Source organism: Ochlerotatus camptorhynchus, unplaced genomic scaffold (genome assembly GCF_037179485.1).
Source record: "Ochlerotatus camptorhynchus isolate MF236.1 unplaced genomic scaffold, CSIRO-AGI_Acam_v1.1 ptg000357l, whole genome shotgun sequence".
NCBI classification, from domain to species: domain Eukaryota; kingdom Metazoa; phylum Arthropoda; class Insecta; order Diptera; family Culicidae; genus Ochlerotatus; species Ochlerotatus camptorhynchus.
The window spans coordinates 5,757,006-5,774,940 of NW_027040845.1; the positions used below are offsets into that span (position 1 = coordinate 5,757,006).

Sequence of the window (17,935 nt, forward strand, 5' to 3'; positions counted from 1 at the left end):
TAACGAGAACAAACCGTTTGCAGATCAAAATCCACCTGAACAGCATCGGCCCGCTGAAGACGGCCAACGCACAAGACGAAAAGAAGCAGGGCGACCTCATCGTTGAACTGCTGACGTCCTCCATCCGGGACGTCGTCTATCCGATCGATTTCTCCATCTACTCGACCTGTCCGCGATTGATGGGCGAGGAACCGGAGGATATGCTTCCACTCGATTATTCCGGTTATGGGGTATGTCTGATCATTGATTCAGTAAGGGATTTTCTAAATGTGACTGTTTTCCACACTCCAGCAATACGACGGCTACCGTTCGTATCAAGATGATGCATTCAGCACTAGTTTATCCAATTCACCAAAGAAACTTCTAGTCAAGGTTATCAAGGCCGATGGTCTTCTGCAGGTGAGTCGCATTCTTGCCCGAAGTTCAAAGGGCAATAACATCCAAACGATTTTCCCCTCAGTGCACTCAACCGTACTGTGTTGCTGAAATGGACGAGCCAGCTCAGAAGCACCAGTCTGCCGCCAAAGCGGGACCAAATCCGTACTGGGACGAAACCTTCCTCTTGTAAGTACTCTCCATCAAAATAATGAATGCATGTGCACCTTTCCGTAATTTTACTTTCTCTGTAAGTCTCTGTCGAGTCGCATCAGTATATTATCATCCACCGGGTTTATCATTTTCCCTTCCTTCTATTCCCGTATCATTTCACATTTTCTCATTCCTAATTTTCTTCTATCCAATTTTCTTTTGTAGTGAATTGTCGAACCATTCTACTGAACTTCTGTTCGAAGTGTATGACTCTGTAGCAGTAGGTAATGAAGACAATGTTCTTGCCGTCGTTGTTAGTGATGATGATGATGATGTTGATAGATCTGTAAAAGTAGAATTAGCAATGGCGGGCGATGCCCCGAAAACGACCGGAGCGTCGTCGTCGCCGCCGCCGCCGCTGCCGCCTGTTCTAGCCTGTGTAGTTGATGAGAGTGCCGCTGATGATAAGATTGTTGCCCAATTGCATGACGATAACAATGCCCCTAATATCGATAGCATCAGTAATAGTAATGAACCCAAAGTTGACCTTAACCCCCCTAACTCAAAGGCGACAGCGACATCGACGACAACCACAATGGAGAACGATACCTCCGAGGGCAGCATTCAATGCAAAAACAATGCTGATGATCATAAAATTGATACTGCGGTCGTCGACGTTGATAGCAGCAGTCATAAAAAGTGCACCGTTTGTGAGTGAACCGCGACTCTTTTTTTTCTGTAATGCACGATATGGGAAAAATGTAATATGCACTCCTCTGTTCGCTGAACGCACTAATCGCATGCAATTTGCTTTGGAAAAATCCACTAATCATTCAGTTTGATGAATCAATCGCACTAAATAGTTTGCTGGGTTGCGTGTCTCGGTTGAGAATAAATACCGTGTTGGCAAAGAATTCGCATTCCAACAGCGCCGCTTCCAGCTTTCTTTGAATCTGTAGTAACTTGTTCGATTAAATATAATTGTGACGCAAAATCTCGGTATCGTTCACAGCCGCCGGCGGATTCCAGAGGTTCCTGGGCTTGGGTTTGGTCGGAATCGATGAACTCGCCAACGGTCCGGCATCGACGCAAATCTTGGAACTGCAGCCCAGGCCATACGAGACGGAAAAGATCACCGGCACCCTGACGGTAGAGGTAAGTTTCCACACGCCATGGGTGAAACATTCTGAACCGACTGAATTTAGGGAATTTTGCCGAGGTCATTAGGTAGGACTTGAGGGGCAACTTCTTAGGGTTCCACAGGTCTCATGATTCTCAAACAGATGCATGAAAAATCAACAGGACATGTTTTTAGGACAACCCTACAGTACTTTTAGAACAACTACTCATTTGTTTGACTTTGAATGATCTTTATTTCTTGAATGTGTGTGGTTTACACACTAAGATTTTTTTACAGTATACTGTAATTTTTTACCGAATATGGAACAGCTGAACATTCGGTAATCCATTCGATATTTTTTTTATTTACAATCTGTTCTGTAAATTTTCTTCGCTTGTGGGCTGGCAAAATTTACTAACCTGGACTGTAAATTTCACTGAAAGATCAGTTAAGTTTACCATAGCGTTCAGTATATTTTTTACCGAATCGACTGTACTTTATTTTCAGAATAAATCATAAACATTTTTAGACCTGTGCGCCGATCAAAATATTTTCGGCGGCGGCGTGATATGTTATTTTCGTGGGTCGGCGTGAGTTTATTCCAACTGATTTAGAAAAAAAAATTGCTTTCCAAACCAATCGCACATGGAATAAAAATGCTTCCCATATTTGGTTTCAGATTACTGAAAATCGCTAAAACGTAGGTCACTCATAGTTTGAGTAAATTTTCCGACACTTTCCTGTGGAAAACTTCTCGGATATGGGAAAAATTAAGAAAATTGTACACAGGTTAGAAGTGTACTAGAAGACAGATTAAAACCACAATCAGTTTTCCTCATATGTAGTTTTATATGAAGTTTTCCTCGGAAAAGCTTCGGAAAATTTACTCAATCTATGAGTGACCTACGATTTCGCGAATTTGAGTAACCTGAACTCTCATGCTTCGTTAGTGTGGTGGCCAAAATAAAAAGAGGCTACTGCACAGAGGAAACTAGCAAAACTTCAACGTCTAGCATGCATTGCAATAACGGGTGCGGTGCGGAGCCTAGTAACTGGGCACTGTCCTAGTAGATATCGCATTAAGAACATTGGTCGGGTTCAGAGTAATATCTGTCATTTCTGTAATTTGGAACGTGAAACCTCGGAACATCTGTTCTGCAGTTGTGGTGCATTACACAAGCGTAGATCCAAATTTCTTGGATGTATTGGCTTACAAACCTAGTGATATTTAGTCTGCAAATCATGGAAATGTAGTTGGTTTTATAAACCATATTATACCGGAATGAGAAAAGATGTGTCCAGGCAATTAGCTGTCTACTCGTTAAATAGTGGTCGATTTGCATGATACAAACAGCAAATACGGGTACCACAAAAGTTCAAATAATGCACGGAGTACCCAACTAACAATTTTCACAATGTAAACGCTTTACTCATTTCATTTATACAGCCTCAAGCTGTATTCAAACATTATACGATATGAGGAAACCTTTACTCAACCTCTATACAAGCAAATCTGGCGAACTTAGTCAGCTACTTATGGCTGTTGGAACGGTCGGGAGAAGCTCTTATTGCATATCCATTAACGCTTCTATACAGCTGTTATCCTGCTGTTTAGTTGTGTGTGAACTTGAAAGGCGCTTATTCAACCTTTTCCCGGTTATCCAATAATCAACTACACAGCTTTCTCTTGAAGCTGGTTTAAATACTGTTTACGCTTTTTTATGAAGGAATTTATTTAGTTTATTTTTCTGTGAATCAAATTAATCGAAATTAGTTACAAATCATCACCAAATTATTTACCCTGCACCGGAACCTGGAATCGAACTCGAGACGACCTCATTGGCAAACCTTGACACTACCAACTGTGCTACACCAACACTTTGAACTTATGTAAACAAATCAACATTCCCTTCTACAACAAAATGGCTGAGTAGAGGCTTTATAATAGTGCACACGAATCACTTTTCTCGACTAGTTATAAAAGAGCAGAGTAAAAGCTGTAAAACTGCAGACGTCTAAAAATAAACCTAGTTGACTGTGAAAATGCTTCCGAAGTTGCTCTAACACAGTTTATAAGCTGAGTACAGGTTATCTAGTTGTTGAAAAAGCACTTTTGATGTTTATGTTATTCAGCAAGAGTGGTTGGTTGTTTAGAAGCCATCAAATGAGTAATATATTCACTTTGTTAGCTTTGTTTTGCAGCTACAAGTTGAAAGTTGATTAGTGTGTGTATAGAAGTGACATTAGCTTTTATTGGCTTATGTTATTCAGTGCGACTGACAAATTGAATAATGGTTGTGAGAAAGTTGAGTAAACGCTCTCCAAAACTATTTTGCTAGCTTTTGCTTGTAGCTGTATCTGCAGCTTCTTTTCAGCTACTTTACGGCACAACGCTGGAAAAGTTGGCTTACAAAGCTGAAAATGTTAGTTGGGTAGTTTTTACTCCACTCCCGAACAATAAAATAAATAAATAACTGAACTCAAATATGAGTAACTCTTACTCAATTTTGAGTCGTTATCATTGGCCGTACATGCGGAATTTGTTTAGGAAAGTATGTCAAGTGCTGGTTGGTGAAGTCGTATTGCAAAGTGTTACAACCCTTCTATTAAGTATAAGAAAAGTACGTTATGTAGGGGTGGATAGTATTTAAAAGCAATCTGTTGCATTACGTAACATTTTAATGGGCCCTAGGAATTCTTTCATTTATTGAGCATTACACGTTTTTAATATGTTAATAGCGATAAATGATATGCTTGTACTACTCTGTATTGTAGTCATACAACTTGGACCTGTAAAAGATTGAAAAAAAGCTCAAATATCAACGTGTTGTTAGTAATATAGGGTGTTGCAGAATGTCTAAGCACGATTTGAAAAAAAAACGATAACGTAACTTTTTTTTACAGCAAACACAATTTTTATTTCGTTTTCATGTTCTCTATAGTATTCTCTTACAGTTAAACGTAGCTTCAGTTCAGCAATTTTGGATACTTTTTCCCAGTTTTTCACAAACTTTGTAACGGAATCCGGTGCCTTTACATGTGTCCGCAAATATGCTTTGGTCAGGACTCAAAAAGTTTCGATTGGCCTGGCCTGGGGACAGTTTGGTGGATTCATCTCCTTGGGTACGAATTGGACTTTGTTGGCTCTATACCAGGCTATCGTGTCTTTGGAGTAATGAACCGACGCCAAATCCTACCAAAAGAGTGCTGAGGCGTCGTGTTTGCGGATCATGGGTAACAGACGCTTGTTTGAACACTCACGCACTTAAACATCGGTTGTCATTGTCTCCGTTGTCACAAACGGTTTGGAAAGCATACCACACTCACACATGGCTTGCCCATAGCATTTTTTCCGTTTTTTTTTTCGGAAAAATCGACTTATCCGCGTCGTCAACACTTCGGCCATCACGAACGGTGTAGTACTGATCACTAGGAAGAGTTTTGTAATCAAATTTAACGTATGATTCAACGTCCATAATCTCGAACACCGATTTTCCGCACAGCAACTGGTCGTATAAACCTTTTTGACGTTTAATAGTCTTTCTCTATCTAGCATACATGGATGAATGAACGGTTTGTTTTACCACTAATCTGTTTCCCTCTTGCTCGTACTCGTTCGATTTAAATGGTGTAGTAGTGTGCGCCGATTAAACGTCAAAAAGCTCTATAACTTCCGAGCAGGGTGGCCGGACCTTTATCGGTAGTTCTATCGATTTTCGATATGACTACTGATTCACAGACAAAAGGTTAAAAACTACCGATTTTTCACTTTTCCTACCGAGAATCACAGATTTTTAGTAATCTTGAAAAATATTCATATTGATTTCGACACGTTTAAAGCAGAAGGACTGAAAGACAGTAAGCGATATTCTTTTCGGAATTATCTTAGAACTATCTGCAGGATTCTCTAGAAATTATACGCAGAACTTTCTTGGAACACTCCCCAGAAATCCTTTGGAACTGTTCTCAGAATTCAATATCCTAGAGGTTCTTCTCAGATTTTTTAGAACTCTCCTAAGAGCTCTTTTGAATTTTTTCTCAGAAGTCGTCTGGAACTATATTTAGAACTCTTCGTGATTTTTTCACAGAACACCTTGGAACTGAAAGAGCTGGAAACTATCCTCGGAATTCGCTTGAAAATTTGTTTAAAATCCCTTTGGAATTTCACTCAAAATATGATTTTCTCGGTATTCTTTTCGAAATTATCTTGGAACTATCTGCAAGATGCACTAGAAATTATCCGCAGAATTTTCTTTGAATTCTTGCCAGAAATATTTTGGAACAGTCATAGGAATTCAATATCCTTGAGGTTCATCTCGGAATATTTTAGAACTTTTGTTTTCTCATAACACCTTGGAACTGAAATTTCCCTAAAGTTTCAGAATAATTTCCTCGGTATTCTCCAGAAATTCTTCCCCGAATGAGCTTGAAAGTATCCTCGGAATTCCCTTGAAAATTTTGTCAATATCCCTTTGGAATTTCATTCAAAATATCTCTCGGTATTCTTTTCGTAATTATCTTGGAACTATCTGCAGGATTCACTAGAAATTATTCGAGAATTTTCATGGAATCATCCCCAGAAATCTTCTTCTCGGAAGTCAAGTTTAAGTTGTCCGCCAATTTACCAAAACGTTGTAGTTTTTCTACCAGAAAAGCTTGCCCCTCAATTCACAAGAACTGTGCAATTTTTACATCAGGAATTTTCAATTCAGTTTGCCTCTCCATACAGCAGATTGTTGCAAATTGACGCAATAAAAGGTTTTCAGTGCCCCTATTTTATGAAATGAAGTTATTTTACCTTCAAATCAAGTTATCTAGAAATCAAGTTATTTTATATCATAATTTTGTAAATATGTAAAATTGTAAAATTTTTATTTATAAATGGGGGGGGGGCTATTGCCCCACCTTGCTCCACCCTATGCCAGTGAGGAGGCAGCTGTCTGTTCCGTTTCCTTTCGTTGAATCGGGATCTTTGAAAACTGTATACATGGTAGATTAATGTTATGGCACGGTATCTGCTCGAAACAGTTCCGGCGTTGTACGGGCAATGCTTTACTAAAGACGCTTTCGAAGAAAGAAGCAAAGAGATTGGCTGCTTCTGGACTTGAGTGAGAAGTAGGTCCATCGAAGTTTACCGAGCCGGGGATGCCGTTACTAGCTTTCCGTTTATTTGTCCCAGAAGCTGGATACTGAGCAAATAGTTTTCATGTGTTACAAAAGAATGACTTTATACTCCAACTCAAACTCACGGAGTCTAGCTTTGCCGGATTTCAATTTTTGTTAGGATATCAAATCAAATAAAACTATCAAAGTCGAGCGCTATTTCAGTCGTCCGCTTCACCGTGTTGCTTCAAAAATATCATTGCAGTTGATTTACACTCGAAACCAAAAATAAAAACTGCTTCTTTAATTATTAAAGGCCATCAACGTTGGAAATTATTACAATATCGTACATGGAATTGTTACAACATGTTTGCATGTTAATGGGTTGCAGAATCATGAAAATAGAGCCAATTTCTAAAGATTTTTCGCTGAAAATTCATTGTTCTTTGTTTGTAACAAAATTCACTTAATTCTATGTCTAGTAGGAGTTGGGCCGGATACTCGCGGCTTACTCGAGGTTAGAGGGGTACATTGTCGAAGGATAGGAAAAGGGAAGGAGCTTGGGAGTAGGGTATCGTTGCCTCATCAGAGCGTTGTCGCCAGTATGAACGGTAGTGGGAAGAAGATTCGTCTGGAGTTCGACCGGCTATGGTGACCAGTGGGCGACGATGAGGCTCATCGAGACGGGGGACAAGACAAACAAAAACCAGGAATTTTTATATTAAAAAAAAACAAAATTTCAATATGGAGGAATTTTCATAATTTTTTAATTTTTTCGAAACCAAAGGAGAATTTCATGTCAATTTGGAGTAGAGTTCCATCCATCTTTGTAAGCTTCGTGGTCGTGCGGTGTAACCCGTCCTTCAGGCGTATTGTGAGTGCCACGAAGTGAGGGTTCGATTCCCGCTCCAACCAGTGGACCTTTTCGCCACCTGAAAATTTCCCTACTGGTCTACTGGGTGTGGTGTGTTGTCAGTTTTCTAGTGTTAAGTTTTCAGTCTGTGCAATCTCTGGTTGAAGACAGTGTCAGTTGTCTTTTAAAAACTCTCATGACAATTGCATGGAGATTTTGTGAAGAATGGACAAAGAATTCGGAAGAGAAATCAAAGAAAGTTCTTATGATAAAACTTAACGAGTATGCTGATACGAATCGTGAGAATAATTTCAATGGAATTCTGTTCAATGTTTTCTATGGAGATTCATTTTTATAAAATTCTAATAAATTTAATCGGGATTATGCCAAAAGAACATCTGGCAATTTCTGGGAGACTTTCAATGTCATTTTGGCAAAGTATTTGAGTACTTAGCAAATACTGAAAAGGATTTCAAAAACAATTCTGACCTTACCTACAAATCAGCTCAAAGGGAATTATCGGATAAGTCTGATAATAGTGTGACGGTTTTTCTGAAGAGTGTGCCAAGGAAATTATGGATGGATGGATGGAAACAAAATTATGCCAATTCTTGGAAATTATTGCTAGTTTGAGGGAGTTGTGGAATCGGAGAGTGATTTATAAGAGATAACAAGAGAACTCTTAGAATGTTACTGAATACGTTTGGATATTATCAAGATTATTTTAGGGGAATCCAGAAAAGAAGTATGATGGAACTCTAGGATTATTCAAATGGAACTCTGAAAAAAGGACGAAGATATCCTGTAAAGAGTTACATGTAAATTCAGACTAACAAAAAGTTTCATGATCTGAGACCCAGGAAATATATAAATTCCGCTTTCAGACTTTCATTTTAGTCATATAATAAAATTATTCGCAATGGTAATGCAAACAGTTGAGTTACCTGTAGTTTAGGTAAACTGTGTGTTAATACCACGATTTGATTTCCACTTCAGCCTGGTGAATTTTACTTTAAATAAAATTGCCTACTGCCTACTATGATGTCAAGAATTACATGGTAAGTCGGATCAACCTCAGGGTAATACTAGAATTATTTAGAATTATTTAGAATGATTAAAATCTTTAAGACATATTATGGTACTGCATCAAAAAGTAAAGACTACATCGACTATTATAGTTTAAAAAATTCCTTCCCATCAAAGTTGTTTGATTCTTTGCTTTTCATTCTTTTAAAAAAGAAGTTACAGTTTAAAAATCAATTCTAAAAATATTTTCTGCAGTATTTTACCAACGATTTAACTCAATTTTTGAAATGCTGCGTAATGGATATTCAAACTTTTTGGGCACACTGTGTCAATACTTTTCTTAACTTTTGGACGATTTAAGCAATGCTAACAAGTTATTTGTTTTATATAATTTATTTAAACATGTAATTCATAAACATTCTGGTACTTTGAATAAATTCCAGATGATCATACTGACCGATTTTTACGGGAGATTGGAACATCACTTTGATTTCAATAGCATGATTTTAAAAACAGGATTTTTTGGAGCCTTCCAGATTTTTCCAGATTCTGTATTTTAACTGGTCCAGATTTTTATAAAAATGACCAGGCAACGCTGATTGTGACGCTCTGCTCAGGAGTATACCACGGTTTCTAGAAAACTGATATTGATGTTAAACTTCGTCTTTTTCGAGGTACATGACGGTTGATTAAACCCACGATGTTCTGCTCATTAAGCAATTTTATACTAAATCTAGATAGCGCTGGAATAAGGGCGTAATAGCTTTTGTAAACAATGACTTCTTTCGATGATTTCTAGAAAGTTAAGGCTCGCCCACGCAAATCAACAATACCATCTGGTAGAAGAAGACTGCCCCTGCCTGACGGTTGTGTTGGTTTGCGTGGGCGTGCATGGAGTTCCTAGAAATCATCGATAGAAGTTATTGTTTACAAAGGCTGTTACGACCTAATTCCAGCTTTATCTAGAAATATACGAATGGTACTGCCTACGGCGACTATGACGGTGACTACGATGACGACAACAGCGAATTTGGAACTTACCATTTGTCTAGGATATAACACTTTTGCCCGGAACCTCCACTGGATCTTCATATCCGCTATCTGTCACTGTTTGCAAAGATATCTAATAGCAATTACCTTTGTCGTAATAATTCCTTTAACGAAAAAAAATTTTCTTGCTTTGCCATGGTCATCTGAGAGGAGGTTCGCGTCTAGTGCTTTCCCAGGAACCGTTCGCGGCCATTAGCTACCGACCGTCCAGTCTTGGGCGTATCCAGCGAGGCATCATTCAGATTGCTCGCAATCTCCGACACCGGCGAGAGACCAGCAGCCGAGCACTTTTGCAAGCGGAAAACTTGCTGATTCACGGCAACGTCGGCCACTGACTCACCACCAAAGCTCGCGACGGACATATTATCAGCACTTCTCGGGCTAATTCGCCAACCAGACCGGGTTCAAACTCGCCCACGATGACGAGACTCTCGATAGAACTACACGTCGAAATTGTGGCATCCACTCGGAGAACCGGACTTTCGGGAGGCAATCCACTTGTTCGGATTTCTTTGGCATATCGTTGAACACGGAACTACTAACAGGCCCTGATCTACTGGTTCCACTCCAATCGGTAATCAGTATGTTCCGTGAAAGAAGCGTGGGTTCGGTGGTGACATCCGAAAGATGTACCACCAGTTTCGGATACGAGCAGCTGATAAGAAGTTCCAAAGTTTTCTCTTCCGACGTGACTCGACCAGTCCTCTTGAAATTAATGTAATGGACGTCGGGACATTTGGAGCAACGTGCTCCCCATGCTCCGCACAATTCATTAAAAATTTGAAGTGAAGATTCAGTGGAAGAAGCAATCAAGATTGCTACTGAAGTAAAACTAATCCATTCTCGTGGAAGGTTTCCACATCAGAAATTGGGTGTCTAATTCCCCAAGATTCTTGGAAGCGATGGGGGAACACTCGGCGACGTCTGCTGTACATTTTCATCAAGATAAGGAGACACTGACCGAACGCGTCCTTGGAATTGTGTGGGATCCGAAGGACGATGTCCTCTCTTTCTCTACGGCAACTCGTGACGAATATCAATCTATGCTACAAGGGATTGGTAGAGCCTCCAAAAGGATTGTATTGAGCTCGGTGATGTCAATGTTCGACCCTCTTGGTCTGCTGTCACCATTTACGGTGTACGGGCAGATGTTAATACAAGATTTGTGGAGAACCGGCTGCGGATTGGATGATCCCATCGACGATGAATCGTTTGAGAAGTGGATTCAGTGGACCAAAGTGCTGCCGACTATCGAAGCGATTAGAGTGCCACGAAGCTACTTCGGACAAGCAAGTTATACGGACATTGAAGATCTTCAACTTCACATCGTTACGGACGCCAGCAAGGGTGCATACTACAATATATCAATTTACTGGTCGCAGTAGTGTTAGGTCCCGAACAGAGAAAAAAAAAAGGTGCATACGGATGCGCAGCGTATTTTCGGGCAATAGTCAACGGAAAGATACAATGCGCATTTATGACGAGCCGTGTAAAAGTAGCCCCATTGAAGCCCATGTCCGTACCACGCCTTGAACTACAAGCTGCAGTATTAGGAGCGCGTTTAGTAAAAACGGTGCGAAGCAATCATTCATTCCAGATTAGACGACAGTTTTTCTGGACTGACTCTACAACCGTATTGTCCTGGATTACTTCCGAATTGCGAAAGTACAAGGAGTTCGTCGGATTACGCATCGGGGAGATCCTTACGCTTACCAAGCTATGTGAGTGGCGCTGGGTCCCTACTTACGTAGCAGACCAATTAACGAAGTGGACCAGAGATCCCGAGTTGAACTCGGACAGTCAGTGGTTTACAGGACCCGAGTTTCTATACCGAGATGAGAAAAATTTGCCGAAGCAGAAGACATTGTCGTCGACTACGCAGGAGGAATTGAAGGCGCATTTATTGGTACATGACGTGCAGCTACTTGCGCCAGCTATCGAAGTTCTCCGCATCTCTAAGTGGACCGTTTTGGTTCGCACGATAGCTACTGTCTTCAGATTTATATCCAACTGTCGTGCAAAGATGAACGGTTTGCCGATCGAAACACTAAAGGCTACGGATAAGCAAGCGAAGATCATCAAACCTAGAAACTTTCCAGTGCAACGAATGCCATTGAAGCAGGTCGAGTTCGAGAAGGCGGAACGAAGCTTAATCAAGATGGCGCAAGCTGAATCCTTCGGTGAAGAGGTGAAAGTATTAACAAAGAATAAAGGGTGATACGGTCAAAATTTGGTCAGTATCAACTTGACGTATTTCTTTCAATTTTGCATTTAAAAAACCTGAACACCCCTCATTTTGAAGGTGTGTGTGTGTAGAATGTTGCTCCTATTTTGATTTTGGAATTCACTCTTCAGTTGTCAAAATGCCGTCCAAGCAAGAAGAGCAGCGTATCAAAATTTTGCTCGCGCATCGCGAAAATCCGAGCTACTCGCACGCAAAGTTGGCAAAATCGCTAAAAGTTGCCAAATCAACCGTTACAAATGTAATTAAAGTGTTTGGCGAACGTTTGTCGACAGCCAGGAAGTCTGGATCGGGGGGAAATCGAAAACCGGAAGCCGCTGAGACGACAAAGAGAGTTGCCGGTAGTTTCAAGCGAAACCCTAACCTCTCTCTCCGAGATGCCGCAAATAAGCTGGGTGTATCGTCTACAACCGTGCATCGAGCCAAAAAACGAGCCGGACTATCGACTTACAAGAAGGTAGTGACTCCAAATCGCGATGATAAACAAAATACGACGGCCAAAGCGCGATCCCGGAGGCTGTACACGACGATGCTGACGAAGTTTGACTGCGTGGTAATGGACGACGAAACCTACGTCAAAGCCGACTACAAGCAGCTTCCGGGACAGGAGTTTTATACGGCAAAAGGAAGGGGAAAGGTAGCAGATGTTTTCAAGCACATGAAACTGTCAAAGTTCGCAAAGAAATATCTGGTTTGGCAAGCCATCTGTACCTGTGGCTTGAAAAGCAGCATTTTCATAGCTTCCGGGACTGTCAACCAAGAAATTTACGTGAAAGAATGTTTGAATAAACGTCTGCTGCCTTTCCTGAAGAAACACGGTTGTTCCGTACTGTTTTGGCCGGATTTGGCATCTTGCCATTACGGTAAAAAGGCCATGGAGTGGTACGCCGCCAACAACGTGCAGGTGGTTCACAAGGACAAGAACCCTCCCAACACGCCAGAGCTCCGCCCAATTGAGAAATACTGGGCTATTGTCAAGCGGAACCTAAAGAAGACCAAAAAAACTGCTAAGGGGGGGGAGCAGTTCAAGGCAAACTGGCTTTCTGCGGCGAAGAAGGTGGACAAGGTGGCTGTACAAAATCTGATGGCAGGGGTCAAGCGTAAGGCCCGGCAATTCGGATTTGGAAAAGCGGAAGCCTAACTGAATATTTTTCCTGAATTTTATACTAATTGAACTTGAAAAATAAATTTAATTTGATTTTTTAAATAAACGGTTTCACCGATTTACACGCGTTTTCCCTTGACCAAATTTTGACCGTATCACCCTTTACGAACGTGGCCGCGGAGCATAGATTGGAGATCGGCTGACACCTCTCATCGATGAAGACGGAATTCTGCGGATGGAGAGCCGAATGGAACGCGCTGAGTTCCTATCGTTCGACCTTCGTTTTCTCACAGTGCTGCCGAAACAGCATGCAGGTACAATGAAGATCGTTCAACATATCACGAACGATTCGGTCATGGATATCGAGAGACAGTGAAGAATGAGTTGCGGCAAAGGTTCTTCATACAGGCGGTAGGAGCAGTAATTACCAGGGTAGCTAGTGACTGTCTATGGTGCAGGATCAACAAAAACCGTCCACAAAACCCTAGAATGGCGGCACTACCGGTACAAATACTAACTCCATTTTTAAGACCCTTTAGCTACGTGGGCATGGATTATCTTAGGCCGTTCGTAGTCACAGTTGGCCGTCGCAGTGAGAAGAGGTGGATAGTTTTATTCGCATGTTTGGTCGTCAGATCAATTCATCTCGAGGTCGCTCGTTCGTTAACTACGCAGTCCTGTTTGATGGAAATTCGCCGATTCGTTGGTCGACGTGGTCCACCGAAGGTATTTTTTTCGGACAACGGGACAAATTTAAGAGGTTCAAGCAAGGAGATAGTGGACAAGATTCACAGCATAGATCAAGAATGCGCCGATGAGTTCAGGTCGGCTCGAACAAAGTGGACGTTCAAACCTGCCTCTCCTCACATGGGGGGAGTTTGGGAAAGAGAAGGAAGTACTGGTAGCGATTGATGATGGAAGGCGTTTGACTGACGAAATCCTGCTCACCTCGATCGCTGAAGCTGAAGACATTATAAATTCTCAGCCACTTACGTACGTGAGCCAAGGAACAGATAATGCCCGAAAACTTAGCCCTAACCATTTTCTTCGGGGCAGTGCACCGAATGAACCACTATCGGTGCTACTTCCGGTACACCCAGCGGAAGCTCTACGGGACTCGTTCAAGAGATCGCAACAGTTAGCCAACGAGATGTGGAACTGGTGGATAAAGGAATACGTGCCGTCAATTAGTCAACGAAAGAAGTGGTTCGAAGAGGCCAAAAATCTGAAGGTTGGCGATCTAGTCTACATAGTCGACGGAGACAAACGAAAGTGCTGAATACGCGGAATTGTGGAGCAGCCAATCGTAGCCGGTGATGGAAGTGTTCGACAAGCGTTGGTTTGAACCAACAGTGGTGTATTGAAGCGGGCTGTTGTGAAGCTCGCTCTGATGGAGATCAGTGATGGTGACACTGTTCCAGAGGTGACTGCTGCACCAGGATCACAGGCCGGGGTGTGTTCCGATGAACACCAGTAGGCTCAACGCGCGATCCCTACCAGAGAGTGCGGTGTTGGTTTGAAGGAGAACCCCAGCAATACTGCCAACTCGGAGCAGCATGAACAAGAAAGGGCATACGTAAGACCGTAATCAAAACAAAAAAAAAAACAATTATTATTCATCGAACGTGGTAGCGTGGTTTTATTAAAAAATTGTATTTCTTCTAAAATAGTATAACGGTGATATAAAATCATAATGTATTGAAAATTAGTGAGAATAATTATAGCACAAGTACCGGTCGACCAGTCAGCTTTGGGTTACCTAACCTAAGATATAAAGTGTGAAGATACACGATTAGTTTACAGGAATCGATCTGTCGATCTGCACTATCGTAAAGCGAGATCCATTTGCAAGAGGGAGACGGATTGGAAACTAAATTCTTTGATTTTTGTTCGGATTTCTTCATGAATTATTGTTTATAATCACCGTCTGCTAACAGCTGTTAGCAGACGATGATTCCAAAGAATAATTCCTGAAGATATCCGAACACCACTGTAGCACAATTTCATGAACAATTATAACTCAATTACATCAAAAACAAATGATGTTTAATGCAAAACATTCCAAATCCGCGAAAGAAAAACACGCAGAAAAAATAAGCACGTCAGATTTCAAGCGCGGCTTACTGTGATTTTCGAACGTTCAGCTGTTGAAAATTCGGTAGAAAATAACTGAAAACGGTAATAATTTCTAAGTGTGTATATAAGAGATAAGACAAGTAACTTGCTTGATCAGAATAATGTTTTGTTCTATAGGGCTCTATAATGGTTATTCTGATTCTATCTTCTATCCGATTTTTAATCCATTCGTCCTTTTGCCTCTTCGATCTCCTTTCGACCTTTTGTTTTTCAGAGTTGGTTGGAAATGCTAACATGAAGCTTTAGTGTGATGATTTATTAGCTAGAGAATGATCTTTAGAAGAGGGTAGGTGGATAGTTCCGTTAGAGTACGGCAGTATGAAAATTGAATAGAAGTTGAAAATGAGCGAAGGGCCATTAATGCGACAGTTTTAAGATAGACGCACATTTTTGCCTAACCCGTACGATGTACGCGGGGACTTGAAGTATGTCTCCAAGTCCACAGGCAAAAATGTGCGTCCCTCTTTTTGCTCATAAACTGACTGCGGCTGTGGAATAGTTCTAGCGACGTTTTCATCACTACCTAAAGCCCCACGTTGCGAGAGCATTTCCAGTCGATGGTGTGTTATAATGCAGTTCTTCTTTACCCAACTATTGTGTTGCTGTCTTGCAATGAGCACTCATATATCTAGTTTTCACTGGAAATCCTATGTATGAGTGCTCATTGCAAGACAGCCTATATTACATGATATAAGCCATAGTCTGTCCGGGGTATTAGTGTCAAAGGCACAGTGAAGGATACATTTATTCATACAAACAGGCCGCCATTACCGAGCATGGAAAGCTGGATAAGCCTGAAAAAAAGATGCATAAGATTTGACTAATTTCAGAACGGTCAAGAAAATTAATATTTTGAAAATTTATCAAGTTCAATTGAGGCATTCAGTCAAATGGCTTTTAAATAGGTCAGCGGTGTTCGGTTAGACCTGGTCAAACAACTTGACAATCTCCATTTCCGGCCTATTAAGCACAACCCACACTTAGTATTTCTTAATCTAGCGCAGTCTACCACCAAACGGGATGTTATTATTACTGATGGCTTTCAAATTTATTTACCTTTCTGTACGTACCGTAAGATTTGATAAAGAGGAACCAATCGTTGAGATATTGTCAAATGTCTAACACTGTTTCCTGACGCCTAACTCGGCCTACGAATTCTAAACTCGACCTAACGCATTGAAACGTCATTGAAACACAAATGAATTCACTTCGGCCTATCGGATGAAGATAAAAATTGATTCGGTCGGAGCGTTTCTTTTGTTTTTGGGAATAATGGGTGCAAACCTTCATATCACGCGTTCTCATTGACTTCGTTCGGTAGCTTATTTACTAAAATATCCTACCAGGCGCATAGTTGACTTGTTGGCTCTGAAATCATGGATTTATTTGAAGTTTTCTGCTCAATAGGCCCAAAATGGGCGATTAGGCCGAAGTAGTTCTCTACCCTATAGTATTTTGTAAAAGCTGCAGATGCTCGGAAAAAAATCCGTTCCCGGAAACGGGAACGGACTGTGAACTAAAAATCACGGCCAACTATCCAGAACAAAATTTTCTCAAATATACACCGTGAACTATGGTTTACGGCTGTGGTTCACGAATATGGGAACTCTTTTTTTCCCGTGTGTAGTCTACAGGTCTATTAAAACTAACCCTTTTCATTCCTCCTTTTCATTTCCAGTTTGTGTTCATCGACGCTCCTCCAGCACCGGCTCCTCGACGGCAGTACATGCAGCAATCGTTCGCTAGGGGTAAGTGCCAACCTCTAAGTTCTACTAGTTTCCCTCCAATCGCATTTTCTCACCGCCCATATTTTCCTAACAATCGCACCCAATGTGTAGAAACACGCGCTTTCGTAAAGCTACTAGAGAGACTGCGAAAAACGTTGAAACAATTCACCTTTGTGTACAGTTGTCTTGTTGTTTTGTTGAACCATCTCTACTGTTACGGTTGTCGTTCCGTGCAGTAGTAGAGCTCTGTTCACGCGTTTTCCACCGAAATGATTCAGTTTAAAACAAAAATGTATTCGAATCAACTCATTCAGAGCAGCAGCAGCAGCAAAAGCACGCGATCGAAAAATTAATGTTTGACGTTGTAGTTGCCATGCGTACTTTCGTTGATAAGTGTCAGCACTTAACTGTTAATAGGTTGATCATCTTTATTATGTTGCCTTCTTTGTTTTAAGCATTTCATACACCTGTCAGTAGAACTCAGCCACAGCCCGCTCAGAAAATATATTTTCTCACATAATCCTCATATAATTTTTCATTTTTTTTCTCTCTCTCTCTATTTCTCTACTATTGTTTCAGAATACTAAACTGAATTGTTAACATTGTTGTAGCTAATGGCTAGGAAAAATAATAATATGAAAATTGGAAAACGTTTGTCGTAAATGTTCACCCCACACGCATAGGATTTCTTTTTTTTTTCTTTTAATTTTTACTTTTATTATGACACATTGAAAAATGACAGATTCGGTGGAAAGTGGACAAGATCGGGCAAATTTCGAGGTATTTGTTGCCACATTTGAAGATTTTTACTTACTGAATACGATACGCTAGGTTTTGGAATAAGCGATTCGAACTTTTCAGAAATCTATCGGATAACGGTGGAGGGTAATGTTACTTTTCCGCTAGGTTTCTGAAATGTTTTTCTAGGTTTCATTTTATTTTATTAGTAGATTTGATTCGGAATAAATTACTGTTGTAACAAATGGTTGCATCATCAACAGTATGTAACTCTTTTTTGACACAAGCTGTACATTTTCTATTTCTG

At 40.8% G+C, this 17,935-nt stretch overlaps 1 protein-coding gene across 4 annotated transcripts in view; it reads left to right on the forward strand.

Annotated features, from left to right (window-relative positions):
• LOC135709227 (uncharacterized) overlaps window positions 1–17,935 on the forward strand; it is a 75,605-nt gene that overhangs the window by 42,745 nt on the left and 14,925 nt on the right. For all 4 annotated transcript variants that reach the window (XM_065231491.1, XM_065231494.1, XM_065231492.1 and 1 more), the window contains 6 exons: window positions 24–230; window positions 292–399; window positions 461–564; window positions 754–812; window positions 1,541–1,683; window positions 16,842–16,911. In XM_065231491.1, coding sequence (XP_065087563.1) covers window positions 24–230; window positions 292–399; window positions 461–564; window positions 754–812; window positions 1,541–1,683; window positions 16,842–16,911 — 691 coding nt within the window. The remainder of the gene's footprint in view (window positions 1–23; window positions 231–291; window positions 400–460; window positions 565–753; window positions 813–1,540; window positions 1,684–16,841; window positions 16,912–17,935) is intronic.